This window comes from Pan troglodytes, chromosome 18, assembly GCF_028858775.2.
Source record: "Pan troglodytes isolate AG18354 chromosome 18, NHGRI_mPanTro3-v2.0_pri, whole genome shotgun sequence".
Taxonomy (NCBI): Eukaryota; Metazoa; Chordata; class Mammalia; order Primates; family Hominidae; genus Pan; species Pan troglodytes.
The window spans coordinates 18,051,032-18,064,986 of NC_072416.2; the positions used below are offsets into that span (position 1 = coordinate 18,051,032).

Below are 13,955 nucleotides of genomic sequence, written 5' to 3' on the forward strand. Positions count from 1 at the left end.
TGATCCACCTGTCTTTGGCCTCCCAAAGTGCTGAGATTATAGGCGTGAGCCCGACCCTAAAGGTGATTTTTTTTTTATGTCTGCTTTTCTATAGTTTTCAAATTGTTCTCTGAGTATATCCAAGCTTACCAATGAGGATGGTTTTGAATGCAGCCTGACACAGAGTCATAAACTTTCTTAAAACAGTATGAGATGTTTTTTCCAATTTGTAAAATTTTTTTAGTTGATCAGCTATTATTAGTGTTAGTGTATTTTATGTGTGGCCCAAGACAAATCTTTTTCTTCCAATGTGGCCAAGGGAAGCCAAAAGATTGTACATCCCTGGTATATACTACTCTTCTGATGAGAAATAAGATGATGAGGGTCGGGTGCAGTGGCTCACACAAGTAATACCAGCAGTTTGGGAGGCGGAAGTGGGTGGATCACTTGAGGCCAGGAGTTCAAGTCCAGCCTGGGCAACATGGCAAAACTCCATCTCTACTAAAAACAAAAAATTAGCCGGGTGTGGTGGCGCATACCTGTAATCCCAGCTACTCGGGAGGCTGAGGCATGAGAATCGCTTAAATCTCAGAGGTGGAGGTTGCAGTGAGCCAAGATGGCACAACTGCACTCCAGCCTAGGCAACAAAGCCAGACTGCCTCAAAAAAAAAAAAAAAAAGAAAAAGAAAAAAGAAACAACCAACCATGCTTCTATAAGTTAAAGCAAACCGCGGCCAGGAAGGTAAATGCACAGGGGCTGATGCATGATTTGCTTTGGGTTTGTCCCCTCTTCTGCCCCCATCCCATTGGTGCAGTGGGATAGCAGGATGGTGGGATTGATGGGCCCCTCACCTGAGCTCCTGCTGAGTGGCTGTGCTGTCCAGCGTGTCTTCCAGCTCTGTCTTTAGGGCCTCCAGCTCCTCGCCGAGGTCTCGCTTCTGCTTTTCAGCCTTGTTCCTGGCGGCCCGCTCTGAGTCCAGGTCCTCCTGGAGGTCTGAGATGTGGCCCTCCAGCTCCCGGATCTTCTTCAGGGCATTGTTCTTCTGAGCAATTTCATCGTCAAGCCTTCCAGGGAGAGACCCACCAGAATGAACCCCCAGGTCCCTTGGTTTCCTCTCTTACAATGTGGCCAAAAACTTTTCTGGGACCAGACAGTTATGTTGCAGAGACATCAAACACCTTCTATCCATGTGCCCAGGTCTGCTTCTTGACATGCCAGACTATATGAGATTAACATAGGATGTGAGTGCCAAGGTCTGACATCAAAACAGGTTGTACATGTGCATGGGTGTGTGTACGTGTGTATGCACGTGTGTGCATGTGTGTGCAAGAATGCAAAGCATTGACCCCAGACTGGCAAGGTACCTGGTCACAGTAGGGACTGTGTAGATGCTTTCTCAATGTTGGACAGTTCTTCTTCCCTGGCAACTGTCTGTTCTTTCTGCATTTGCTCAGTGACTGAGTACCCGCCCCATGCACAGCATTTGGCCAGCCACTGCTTGCGGGGGATATTCAGACTGGGGCTCTGCATCTGGTGGAGGTGGTGACCAGAGATCAAGGTGGGCTGCAAGAAGCCCTGTTAAATGGCAGAATGCTGCAGGAGAGGCAAGCACTTTGATTTTACTGTACTTGTGAAAGGGCAGCAACAAGAGAGAAAGTGAAATAGTTGGGTTGGGGTGAGACTGCAGAGGGTGGATGGGCTCTGAGGGTGAGGCTAAGGAAACTGGATTTTCCCTAGTAAGCCAGTGAAGTTAGGTTTTTGTTTTGTTGTTATTATTGTTTTGAGACAGGGTCTTGCTCTGTTGCCCAGGCTGGAGTGCAGTGGCATGATCATAGCTCACTTTAGCCTCAACCTCCTGGGCTCAAGTGATCCTCCCATCTCAGCCTCCTGAGTAGCTGGGACTACAGGCACACACCACCATGCCTGGCTCATTTTTTAACTTTTTGTAGGGACAGGGTCTTGCTATGTTGCCCATGTTGGTCTCAAACTGCTGGCCTCAAGCAATCCCCCCACCTCGGCTTCCCAAAGTGCTGAGATTACAGGCGTGAGCCACTGCATCCAGCCAGCAAAGTTTTGTGAGCAGGTTCCTGCCCCAGAGAGATGCTTTCCGTTCATCACCGTAGCACTGTCAACATAGCACAAATTGGCCGACAAAAGAGCCAGGCCAGGGGATCAATCAGAAAGCTTTGAGGCTTAAATCCCAGCTCTGCCTCTTAGAAGCAATAACATTGCTCCTGTTGCGTTACCCCTAGGAGGCTCAGCTTCCTCCTCAAAGACACCGGCAGTACACCTGGCCAGGTGTCTGCAAAGGTATTGCTTGAAAAGAACTTAGCACCGAGTGAGCAGGTAAATAATCATTCATAGTGGCTGCTGCAGTATTAGCATTAGTGTAAATCCAGCTAAGAGCCAGGAAGAGGGAAAAACCAGAGGAAATGGGTGGGGGACATTTAGAAGGACTGGCAGAATCTGAAGGTTGCTGCTTGCTGTGGGTCAGCAGAAACAAAGGAGGAGACTGGTGTTCACAAAAAAGAGGGCCCTTAGAGGGAGGGGCTGGGGAAAGGAAGGTCATTCCCGCCTTAGACAGGGGTGTTTGAGATGACAGTGGAAATTGACTCATTGGGCAATCGGAAATTCAGAAGGGGGTCTAGATGAGAAAAGCCTGGATGTCAAAGAGGCAGCAGCAACACCATGGGAGTAGGTGAGATCAACTGCAAAGACATGATGTGTTTGTAGGGAAGAGAAGAAAGTCGAAGGTGAGGATCTGGGGGAGTGAACAGGGTCGGGAAGGCTTGTGGGAGGCCTGGCCTGGGAAACGAAGTTCATGCCAAGGGCCTGGGGCCACCTTGACCAAGACAGCCACTTGGAATGAGCGGATGAGCAGGGGCCCAGGGGATACATGGACACACAGCAAATGCCCCTTGCCAGCCCCGCTACCTGGCCAGGGCCGCCTGCAGCTCCTCCTCCTTCTTGGCCAGCTGCATCTTGAGCTCTGCGATCTGCGCCTGGAGGTCAGCGATCTGCTCGTGGAAGTCGCTGGCATCACCCTCCAGCTTCCGTTTCAGCTTCTCCAGCTCCTGCCGGCTCTTCTCTTCCTTCTTTAGCCGCACTGCAAAAACCAAGGTGCTCTTCAGGAAGGGGAGGCCCCAGAGAGATGCCCGGAAATGAGCCTTCCTGCCCAGGCATTTTACCCGGAGGAGATGAACACATCCCCCAATCAGTAACCTTCATAGTCACGGTCTGGACCATCATCTCCCGATGAACAGCACCTTATATTGTCATATTATTCTTATTAGTTGAGATGGAGTTTTGCTCTTGTTGCCCAGGCTGGAGTGCGATGGCGCAATCTCAGCTCACTGCAACCTCCGCCTCCCGGGTTCAAGCAATTCTTCTGCCTCAGCCTCCCGAGTAGCTGGGATTACAGGCGCCCGCCACCACGCCTGGCTAATTTTTGTATTTTGAGACAGGGTTTCACCATGTTGGCCAGGCTGGTCTCCAACTCCTGACCTCGTGATCCGCCCACCTCGGCCTCCCAAAGTGCTGGGATTACAGGCGAGAGCCACCGCACCCAGCCCTTTTATCATATTATTAGTGCGTGTGATGACTAAGGGTGATTTCGAGAGGTGGCATAGAGTTAGTTGTCACTCATGGGATGATCTGCCATCCTCAAATTTCCTTTCTGATTTTCCTGCTTTTAAAAATACCCATTCAAGCCCAGGAATAGTGGCTCATGCCTATAATCCCAGCACTTTGGGAGGCCAAGGTGGGAGGACTGCTTGGGCCCAGGAGTTTGAGACTAGACTGAGCATCATAGTGAAACCCCATCTCTACAAAATAAAAAATAAAAAAAAATTAGCTGGGTGTGGTGATGCACGCCTGTAGTCTCAGCTACTCAGGAGGCTGAGGCAGGAGGATCACTGGAGCTTAGGAGTTTCGGGCTGCAGTGAGCCATGATCGCACCATTGCACTGCAGCCTGGGCAACAGAGCAAGACCTCATCTCTAAAAAAAATAATAAAATAAAATAAAAATAAATCTCTTGGTAGCTGGTTTACCTTCCAGTTCTGAAATCATAGATTCATGCTTGTTTTTCAGCTTGGTAAGATTCTTGGCCTTTTCTTCCTCTTCTGCAAGATTTGTCGTTAAGTCACTAATCCTCTCCTCAAGGAGTTTTCGTTCCTTTTTGGGGAAAGAGAAAGAGATAGCTTTAGGATTTTTCTTTTCTCTAGAATCTATGTTTCACTTTTAGTGATTTCCATGTAAACAGTTGAAAGAAAAACCCACATTATAACAAAATACAACTAGAGTTTTAAATGGTAAAGAGAAGTCCCATAACAATTTCCAAGAACTGGCCATTTCTCATCTCGTGCCAGTTTGTCCCTCACATTGTATGGTCAGCTAAAGGTACCCTCCTTCCATTCCTGCCACTGGCCAGCTCTTCCCTGCCCCAGGGCCTTTGCACAGTGGGCCAACCAGCTGAGATGCTCTTCTACTCCCCTCTAACTGCTCCTTCATCTTTAAGTGTCTGCTTAAATGTCACCTCCTCCAGGAAGTCTTCCATGAATACCCTTCCTCTATCCCCCACTGCCGTATTCTTTTTTTTTTTTTTTTTTGAGACAGAGTCTCACTCTGTCGCCCAGGGTGGAGTGCAGTGGCGCTATCTCAGCTCACTGCAACCTCTGCCTCCCACGTTCAAGTGATTCTCCTGCCTCAGCCTCCCGAGTAGCTGGGACTACAGGCGACCACCAACACACCCAACTAATTTTTTGTATTTTTAGTAGAGATGGGGTTTTACTGTGTTGGCCAGGCTGGTCTCCAACTCCTGACCTCAGGTAATCCACTTGCCTCAGCCTCCCAAAGTGCTGGGATTGCAGGCATGAGCCACCGCACCAGGCCTGCTGCACTCTTAAAATATGGTGAACGTTTCCTTCAGAGCCCTGATCACCATGGTAAATGACGATTATTTGCCATCTCACTACTATAAACCCCACAAGGGAAGGGTCCTCCTTCACCATGCATACCTGCATCTAACACAGAGCCTGGCTCACAGTAGGGGCCAAGCTGACATCCAGCTCAAAGAACTAAAAGCAGGTCACCCTTGTGGGGCTGGTTAGTGACTACTGACTATGGTGACCAGCTTGTCCTGGTTTTCTAAGGGCTTTTCTGCTTTGAGAACTGAAAGTCCCAAATCCCCAAAATCTCCCTGATCCTGGTAAGCCTGTTGTTTTTAATGCAGAAACTTGATTCCACTTTTTTTTTTTTTTGAGACAGAGTCACTGTGTCACCCAGGCTGCAGTGCAGTGGCACGATCTCAGCTCACTGCAACCTCTACCTCCCAGGTTCAAGTGATTCTCCTGCCTCAGCCTCCCAAGTAGCTGGGATTACAGACACCGGCCACCACACCTGGCTAATCTTTGTATTTTTAGTAGAGATGGAGTTTCACCCTGTTGGCCAGGCTAGTCTCAAACTCCTGGCCTCAAGTGATCCACATACCTTGGCCTCCCAAAGTGCTCGGATTATAGGCGTGAGCCACTGCACCCGGCCCCTACTCACTTTTGACAGTTTATTGTTCTGATCATCCATGACCAGGATCTCATCCTCCAGTTTCTTGATCTTGGCCTCAGCCGTGACCTTCTCAAGTTGCAGCTTCTGCCTGGCAGCTTCCTCCTCCTCCAGCTGTTCTTCAAGGTCCTTTGTTGTGGAGGGAAAAGAGTAACAGCTTTGGTTATAACAGATTTACTCTCGTGGTGATCTGGGGACTAATGAATACAGGGGCTAGGCCTGAAGATGCCCAGAACTCTGTAGCCTCCTAAAGGGAAGAAATAAAGGCCTGGGCGCGGTGGCTCACACCTGTAATCCCAGCACTTTTGGAGGCCGAGGTGGGTGGATCACTTGAGGTCAGGAATTCAAGACCAGCCTGGCCAACATGGTGAAACCCCGTCTCTACTAAAAATACAAAAAAAAATTAGCCAGGCATGGTGGCGGGCTCCTGTAATCCCAGCTACTCGGGAGGCTGAGGCAGGAGAATCGCTTGAACCCGAGAGACAGAGGTTGCAGTGAGCTGAGATCGCACCATCGCACCCCAGCCTAGGCAAGAGAGTGAGACTCTGTCTCAAAAAAAAAAAAAAAAAAAAAGACCTGGGTAAGCTGCTCTGCTTCATGGAACCTCAACCTCCTCATCTATAAAATGAGCACAGTAGGTACCATGGTGGTTTTAAAATCTATCCACAAGTTCTTTGCTACTCCAAAAAGGTGGAGCCTAATTCTCCTCCCCTTGAGTGGGGGTTAGATTTGCTTCTAACAACAACAACAAAAATCAGGAAGAAGCGATGGAATGTAACTTCAGAGATTAGGCTATAAAAGGCATTGCAGCTTCCTTTCTCCTCTCTCAGATCACTCCTTCTGGGGGAACTCTGCTGCCATATTGGAAGGACACTCAAGCAGCCCTGAGGGGAGAGGCCTTCATGATAAGGAACTGAGGCCTCCTCCAACAGCTGTGTGAATAAGCCAAGTAGAAGTGGGTCCTCCAGCCCCAGATGAGCCTTCAGATGACTGCAGCCTCAGCCAACACCTTGACTGCAACCTCAGGCCGGACCCTCAGCCAGAACCACTCACCTAAGCCACTCTCAGATTCCTGACTATGCAATACTGTTTATTTTTAGCTGCTGAGTTTGGCATGTTTTGTTATGTAGCAATAGCTAACAAATACAATTATCCTCCATTCAGGCTTGCTGTTAGGAGAAAAGGGGTTAGCACATGCAAGGCAGGGCAATAGAACAGAGTGGGCTCACTGTGTTCAAGTCCCAATCCCAGCTGTGTGGCCTTGATCAGATGACCAACCCTCTCCAAGCCCCCGTCTCATCATCTGTCCCAGCAGGGACACATATCCCTGGATGCACCTCCACAGGCCTGTGGTGAGGGTCAAGTGATTTGCTACCCACCACGGGCTGCCCCTGTGACACCTTACCAGCATCTGTTGGGCCATCTTCTTCCTTTCAGCCTGTAGCTGCTGGCCCCTGTCTTCCTCCTCCTCCAGGCGGGCCTCCATCTCATGCAGTATCTCCTCCAGCTCCTGCTTCTTGGCCGCCAGCCGCACCCGCATCTCCTCAGCCTCTGCATACAGCTCTGTCTCTGCCTGCAGCTGTTCCTGTAGCAGGTTCTTCTCCTCGGTCAGCTGCACGCAGGTGGTGGGGAGGAGGCGGGTGAGCCCCACGGGGCCAAGTCCTGTTCCCCAGCAACCCCAGCCATGCATCCATACAGGTACCTGCGAGTGCTTCTGCTCCAGCTCCTTAAGCTCATTCTCTGCCTTCTGCTGCCGCTCTTTGGTCTTCTGCAGTTCATCCTCCTTGGCCTGCATCTCCTCCTCCTGCCGTGTCACCTGCAGCAGTGGCTTCACCTGCACACACACGGTTAGCCCATCATTTGTTTTTGTGGCAAAGGGATATGTTGTCATAATAAATTCGATCGGTGGTTCTGAGCCAGGGACAATGTTGCCCGCACCGATCCCCACTAGGGGATATTGTCTGGAGACACTGCTGATTGTCACAGCTGGGATGGGGGGTGCCTCTGGCATCCAGTGGGTAGAGGCCAGGGATGCTGCTGAACACCCTACAGTGCACAGGACAGCCCCCACAACAGAATTAGTCACCCCAAAATATCAACAGTGGCAAGATTGAGGAACTCTAAATTAGAGCACCAGAAAAGGTACAAAGTGAAAGGAAAAAGTCTCATCTTCCCCACTTTAGAACCATCCCAACAGAGAACTACTGCTGAAAAGTGATACTTCCTTCCAAGGACAAAAGGGAGAAAAAAAATCTTTCATATCCCACCCACCTCCCTATCAAAGTCATTATTAACATTGTTTACATTTCCTTCCTGGCTCTTTTTCTATGTTTAAAAAATAGACTTAAGACCATGCTGCCTAGTTGTAGAGGCTGCTTTTATTATTTAAAATTATATGATACAGACAGGAACAGTGATGCACGCCTGTAATCCCAGCATTTTCGGAGGCCGAGGCAAGTGCTTGAGCCCAGGAGTTTGGGACCAGCCTGGGCAACATCATGAGACCCCATCTCTACAAAAAAAAGTAACCAGGCATGGTGGTGTGTGCCTGTAGTCCCAGCTAGTGAGGGGGCTGAGGCAGGAAGATCGCTTGAACCCTGCAGGCTGAGGCTGCAGTGAGCCACGATTGTGCCACTGCACTCCAGCCTGGGTGACACAGTGAGACCCTGTCTCCACAAATAAAATTTTTAAAAAAATTATAAGATATTTATTACCCCATGCTGTTACATCATTCTTTCAACTTTACATAGCCATCTTTTAAGTTAATTTATTTATTTAGAGATGGTCTTGTTTTGTCACCCAGGCTGGAGTGCAGTGACACAATCATAGCTCACTGCAGCCTTGAACTCCTGGCCTCAAGCGATCCTCCCGCCCCAGCTCCAGAGTAGCTGGGACTACAGGCACATGCCACAGTGTCCAGCTAGACAGCTAGGTAGAAGTCATTTTTTTTTTTTTTTTTAGCAGACCTATTCAGTAGCCAAAGCCATCATTTTAATAGCTGAAAACATTCCATTGATAGATGAACCATTACTGAACTCATCATTCAGCTAGGACCGGACACGGAAATTCTGCTATTGTAAATAAGGCCATAATGAATGCCCTTAACTCTTGATTTTCTTTTCTCTTTTTCAGGTGGAGTCTCGCCCTGTCACCCAGGCTGGAGTGCAGTGGCACGATCTCAGCTCACTGCAACCTCTGCCTCCTCGGTTCAAGTGATTCTCCTGCCTCAATCTCCTGAGTAGCTGGGATTACAGGTGCCCACCACCACACCTGGCTAATTTTTGTATTTTCAGTAGAGATAGGGTTTCGCCATGTTGGCCAGGCTGGTTTCGAACTCGTGAACCCAGGTGATCCTCCTGCCTTGGCCACCCAAAGTGCTGGGATTACAGGCATGAGCCACCACACCCGGCTAAGACGATTTTCTTAGGATAGTTTTTCAGAAGTTGGTTCAGTGGGGATGAACATTTCCAAAAAGCAGCATCTGCTGTCCTTCCCTGGGCTGCCTCCTAACTCTTTGTTTTCAAGCCCCTGCCTGGCACAAGGAAGCCCCTGCTATGTACTCCGGCAGCTTGCTTCATGCACTTATCACAGTTTGCCATTATGTATCTGTCTCTGTGATTATCTGTTTATTGTTTACTCCCCACCAATTCGGCTAGAATATTCATGGAGGTCAGGGACCATGGTGTGTGTTCACAGCTGCACCCCCAGCACCTAGCATGTGCCTGGGATACAGCAGGCACTCAATGTCTGTTTGCTTGGTGAAAAAGCCTTGCACCAGTGGATACACTCAAGGGCATATAAGGAGAAGCCTAGTCTATTGCAACAGAGCATGTCTTTGTGCCATGGGGACAATGCAACCAGTGCCACTACAGGAACCAGTTGAGTCCTCTGGAGGCCTTGACTCTGCCAGAAATAAAAAATAATATGCTATGGCCAGATGAGGTGGCTCATGCCTGTAATCCCAGCACTTTGGGAGCCTGAAGCAGGAGGGTTGCTTGAGGTCAGGAGTTCAAGACCAGCCTGGGTAACAGAGTGAGACTCCATTTCAAAAAATACAAAAAGTAAAAAAAAAAAACCCTGCAGTATTGATACATGCAACAGTCTGGATGCTCTCTAATTCCATGTATAGAATATTTGTTTTATTTTTTTTTGAGACGGAGTCTCGCTCTGTCACCAGGCTGGAGTGCAGTACAGTGGCACGAACTCAGCTCTCTGCAACCTCTGCCTCCCAGGTTCAAGTGATTCTCTTGCCTCAGCCTCCTGAGTAGCTGTGACTACAAGCGTTTGCCACCACGCCCAGCTAATTTTTGTACGTTTAGTAGAGACAGGGTTTCACCATCTTGGCCAGGATGGTCTTGATCTCTTGACTTTGTGATCCACCCGCCTCGGCCTCCCAAAGTGCTGGGATTACAGGCGTGAGCCACCGTGCCTGGCCTTTTTTTTAAATAAAAAAAAAAAAGAAAGAAGAGACAGAGTCTCAATCTTTCACCCAGGCTGGAGTGCAGGCATGATCTTGGCTCACTGCAACCTCTGTCTCCTGAGTTCAAGAGATTCTCGTGCCTTAGCCTCCTGAGTATCTGGGATTACAGGTGCCTGCCACCAAACCCAGCTAATTTTTGTATTTTAAGTAGAGACGGGGTTTTGCCATGTTGGCCAGGCTGGTTTTGAACTCCTGACCGCAAGTGATCCACCTGCCTCGGCCTCCCAAAGTGCTGGGATTACAGGCGTGAGCCGCCGCCCCCGGCAGCATTCTTGAACCATCAAAATTACAGAACTGGAGAACAGAGTGGTTTCCATGGCTACGGAGGAAGTGGGTGTGGCTATAAATGGGCCACACGAGGGATTCCAGTGCTGATGGAAATATTAATACTTTGTGTTAACGTCCTGGCTATAGCCTATGTGCCAAAGGACAGGGCCTCCTCGGGCCAGAGAACCGCCAATGCGCAAGGTCTGAGTTCGAGCCCTCCATTCCACACCCACTTGCGACCACCTCCTGTCCCAAATGTGAAGGCTCCAGAGTGAAGAACCAGGGCTGGGGGCCCCTGGGAAGGGGGCTGGGGCAGAGCACTCACTTTGGTGAAAAGCCTCCACCACTGCCAGTTCCGCAGCTTGAGGTAGGCGGCGCAGTTCCTCTGAATCACCTTCATGGCGGTCAGCTGCTGCTGCCTCTTGGCAAAAGCCCTAGGGAGGGGGGAAGAGAAGGTGCGGGGGTCATGAAGCCTCACCCTGCTGTCAACAGAGCCCTGCCCTGCAGCATCCTGAACCTGCACAGGGACATGCCCCATTCTCCCCAGCTCAGGTTCTTCCAGAAACCCTGTGTGACACATGTGTTGTCTGGCTGCAAACAACTTAAATCATCTACAGGACAGAGCCTTTCTCAGTGGACAAGGAAGACCCAGGGCTCACAACATGCCCTGGACTTAGCTGAGATCCAAACACCACTCAGAAAACACAACTATGTGCATCATTCCTAAGGGGGCTCCCGTACTCCCCAGCTGCACTACTAGCTGTTTCTTTTTTTTCTTTTCTTTTTTTTTTTTTTGAGATAGAGTTTCGCTCTTGTTGCCCAGGCTGGAGTGCGGTGGCACGATCTCAGCTCACTGCAAACTCCACCTCCGGGGTTCAAGTGATTCTCCTGCTTCAGCCTCCTGAGTATCTTGGATTACAGGTGCCCACAACCATGCCTGGCTAATTTTTGTATTTTTAGTAGAGATGGGGTTTCCCATGTTGGCCAGGTGGGTCTCAAACTCCTGACCTCAGGTGATCCACCCACCTTGGCCTCCCAAAGTGCTGGGATTACAGGTAGGAGCCACCATGCCCAGCCTGCACCAGCTGTTTCTGACTAACTTATTTATTTATTTATTTATTTTCAGAGACAGGGTCTGGCTCTGCGGCCCAGGCTGGAGTGCAGTGGTGTGATGATGGCTCACTGCAGCCTCAAATTCCTGGGCTTAAATGATCCTCCTGCCTCAGCCTCCCAAGTAGTTGGGACTACGGGCACATGCTACCATGCCCAGCTAATTTTTAAAGTTTTTTTTGATAGAGATAGGGGTCTCGCCATGTTGCCCAGGCTGGTCTCAAACTCCTGGGCTCAAGCAATCCTCCTGCCTCAGCCTCCCAAAGTGCCTGGGATTACAGGTATCAGCTACCACACCCAGCCCTGTCAAACCTATTCTCTCCTGGGTTGTTTTAGGAATTTCACACTGTGACCCTGAACCAGCACTCTTCCCGTTTAAGGGCTATCGATAGATTGAGAAACGATAGAACAGTGAACGTAATTCTGTCTTCCCTGCTTGGCTGCCATCTTGGACATAGGAAAACTTTAAGAATAAAATTGCCCCAGTTATCCAGGAAGGACAGCAACAGGGAATTTAGTAACGAAACTTGACAAGTTAGGTCTGTTGCGGGAGGGCCAAGAGCTCCCAAAGCTGGCCTTGACCATCTTGGGTCCATGTGTCAATGAATGAACCTGACACATCAGGGTCCTACTGGTGAGGGTGTGGTCTCTGCCCAATGACAACACACACCCCAGACAGAGAGCGACTCCACCTGTCCCTGCAGTCCCTGGGGTGTGACTTTCATTAAGGAACCCGAGCCCTTCCCTGGCTCCCAGTCTTCACAGAACAGCTGGGACATCACACCCTCCAAAACCCTGTCTTATAAATCCCATTGGGACATGGGGATCTAGACACCGTCAAGTCCTCTTTCCTCAATGGTTTATCCAATTCTAACATTTCTAGGCTGGGCGCAGTGGGTCATGCCTATAATCCCAGCACTTTGGGAGGCCAAGGCAGGTGGATCACTTGAGACCAGGAATTTGAGACCAGCCTGGCCAACATGGTGAAACTTTGTCTCTAATAAAAATACAAAAATTAGGCCAGTGTGGTGGTGGGCGCCTCTAATTCCAGCCACTTGGGAGGCTCAGACACGAGAATTGCTTGAGTCCAAGAGGCAGAGGTTGCAGTGAGTTGAGACTGCGCCACTGCGCCACTGCACTCCAGCCTGGGCGACAGAGAGAGAGAGAGAGACCCTGTCTCAAAAAGAAAGAAGAAAGGAAGGAAAGAAGGGAGGGAGGGAAGGAAGGAGTGAGGGAGGGAGGTAAAAACAACAACAACAATCATTTCTGACCTGAGAACCACGCACTGTTCTAAGCTCTCGTCATGCATTATCTTAGTGACACCTCATGAACAGCTCTCTGAGGTCAAAATGATTATGCTCAGTTTCCAGCTAAAAAACTCGAAGCTCAGAGAGGTAGAGTAACTTGCCCAAGGTTCATCAGCAAAAACTGGGGCATCCAGGATGAGAACCCAGGTCTAAAACTCGTTCCCTTCCTGCACTCGTAACTGGTACATTTATTTAAAGTAGAAGCATTTCTTCCCCTTCAAGAAAAGGCTGTCACTCAGTCAATGATGCATCTTAAACAGGTGGCCTCTTAGAATCGGGGAATCAGAACAGAAAGTCCCCTGTTTGTGATTCGCGTTTGAGGTATTAGGATGCAGGAAAGCATCTTTACTTTCTGGCCAAGTAGCCACGACACATCGCCTGGAAGGCCATGATGACATCAGTGATCTTCAAATCTCGCTCCTCCTCTAGGTGGGCCAGGACCCCAGTTCGGAAGAAGATTTTGCTCTGCCCTATCCTGTATAAGTTGGGGTCAAGTTCCAGGGCTTTGATCTGCAAAAGGAAGGAAAGGAAGAGCTCCTGATTTCCACTGTGCCATTTGGCCAGTGATGACCTGGGTAAGAACGGTCCCACCAAGAGCAGCAGGTGGCTTGCGGCCAGAGGTTGGGAGGTCTCTGGTGGACTTCTGGGCTCACCATGAGAATGCAGGCCTGCTTCCCGTCCATGAAGCCTTTGGGGATGGCATTCGCCGCCAGGATCTCGTAGCTTGAAACACAGAGCAGAAGTCACCCCGCGTACCTCCAGCATCCATTCCTCTGCCCAGTCCCGCTCACCCCCTGCCCTACCTGGGCCAGACCTGGGGACTTACCGTTGGCGGAACTCCTGGAAGACGATCCGGTTGGGGAAGCCCTGCCGGCAGATGCGAATGCCTTCCAGCACCCCATTGCACCGCAGCTGCTCCAGCACCAGGAACGCATCCAGCTTGCCAGACTGCAAAGGTCAAAGAGGGAAGTGGATCCCTGGGGCCAGAAACCACGGCGCAGCAAAGCCCCAAACCTCCTACCTGGATGACCCACCTGGCCAGGCCACGAGGGTACCAACAGAAGCACCCAAGGAGGGCTTAGCTGCGGGCCGAGGGGCAAAGCAGTGCCCCCCTCTGGGTTTTCATCTCTTTGCTTTGGCAATGGCTGCCTCATGATCTCTCTGGTTCTTGGTGACACTAGCATCGCCTGGCTGGAACCTGGGGCTTCCTCCTCATCACCTCCTCTCCCTCACTTCCTGTCCATCAGCAGTTTG

The 13,955-nt window shown here is 50.0% G+C and overlaps 1 protein-coding gene across 5 annotated transcripts in view; it reads right to left on the reverse strand.

The window, feature by feature from the left end:
• The window catches only part of MYH11 (myosin heavy chain 11), a 156,729-nt gene that overhangs the window by 31,181 nt on the left and 111,593 nt on the right, over positions 1-13,955 (reverse strand). For all 5 annotated transcript variants that reach the window (XR_010152284.1, XM_055078622.2, XM_055078625.2 and 2 more), the window contains 10 exons: positions 13,528-13,649; positions 13,355-13,424; positions 13,051-13,211; positions 10,610-10,718; positions 7,240-7,371; positions 6,943-7,149; positions 5,529-5,666; positions 4,031-4,154; positions 2,915-3,086; positions 832-1,044 (listed from right to left, as the gene is read on the reverse strand). Coding sequence is in view for 4 of the 5 variants with exons in the window: in XM_055078622.2 (XP_054934597.1) it covers positions 832-1,044; positions 2,915-3,086; positions 4,031-4,154; positions 5,529-5,666; positions 6,943-7,149; positions 7,240-7,371; positions 10,610-10,718; positions 13,051-13,211; positions 13,355-13,424; positions 13,528-13,649 (1,448 nt within the window). In the remaining variant the exon portion in view is untranslated. The remainder of the gene's footprint in view (positions 1-831; positions 1,045-2,914; positions 3,087-4,030; positions 4,155-5,528; positions 5,667-6,942; positions 7,150-7,239; positions 7,372-10,609; positions 10,719-13,050; positions 13,212-13,354; positions 13,425-13,527; positions 13,650-13,955) is intronic.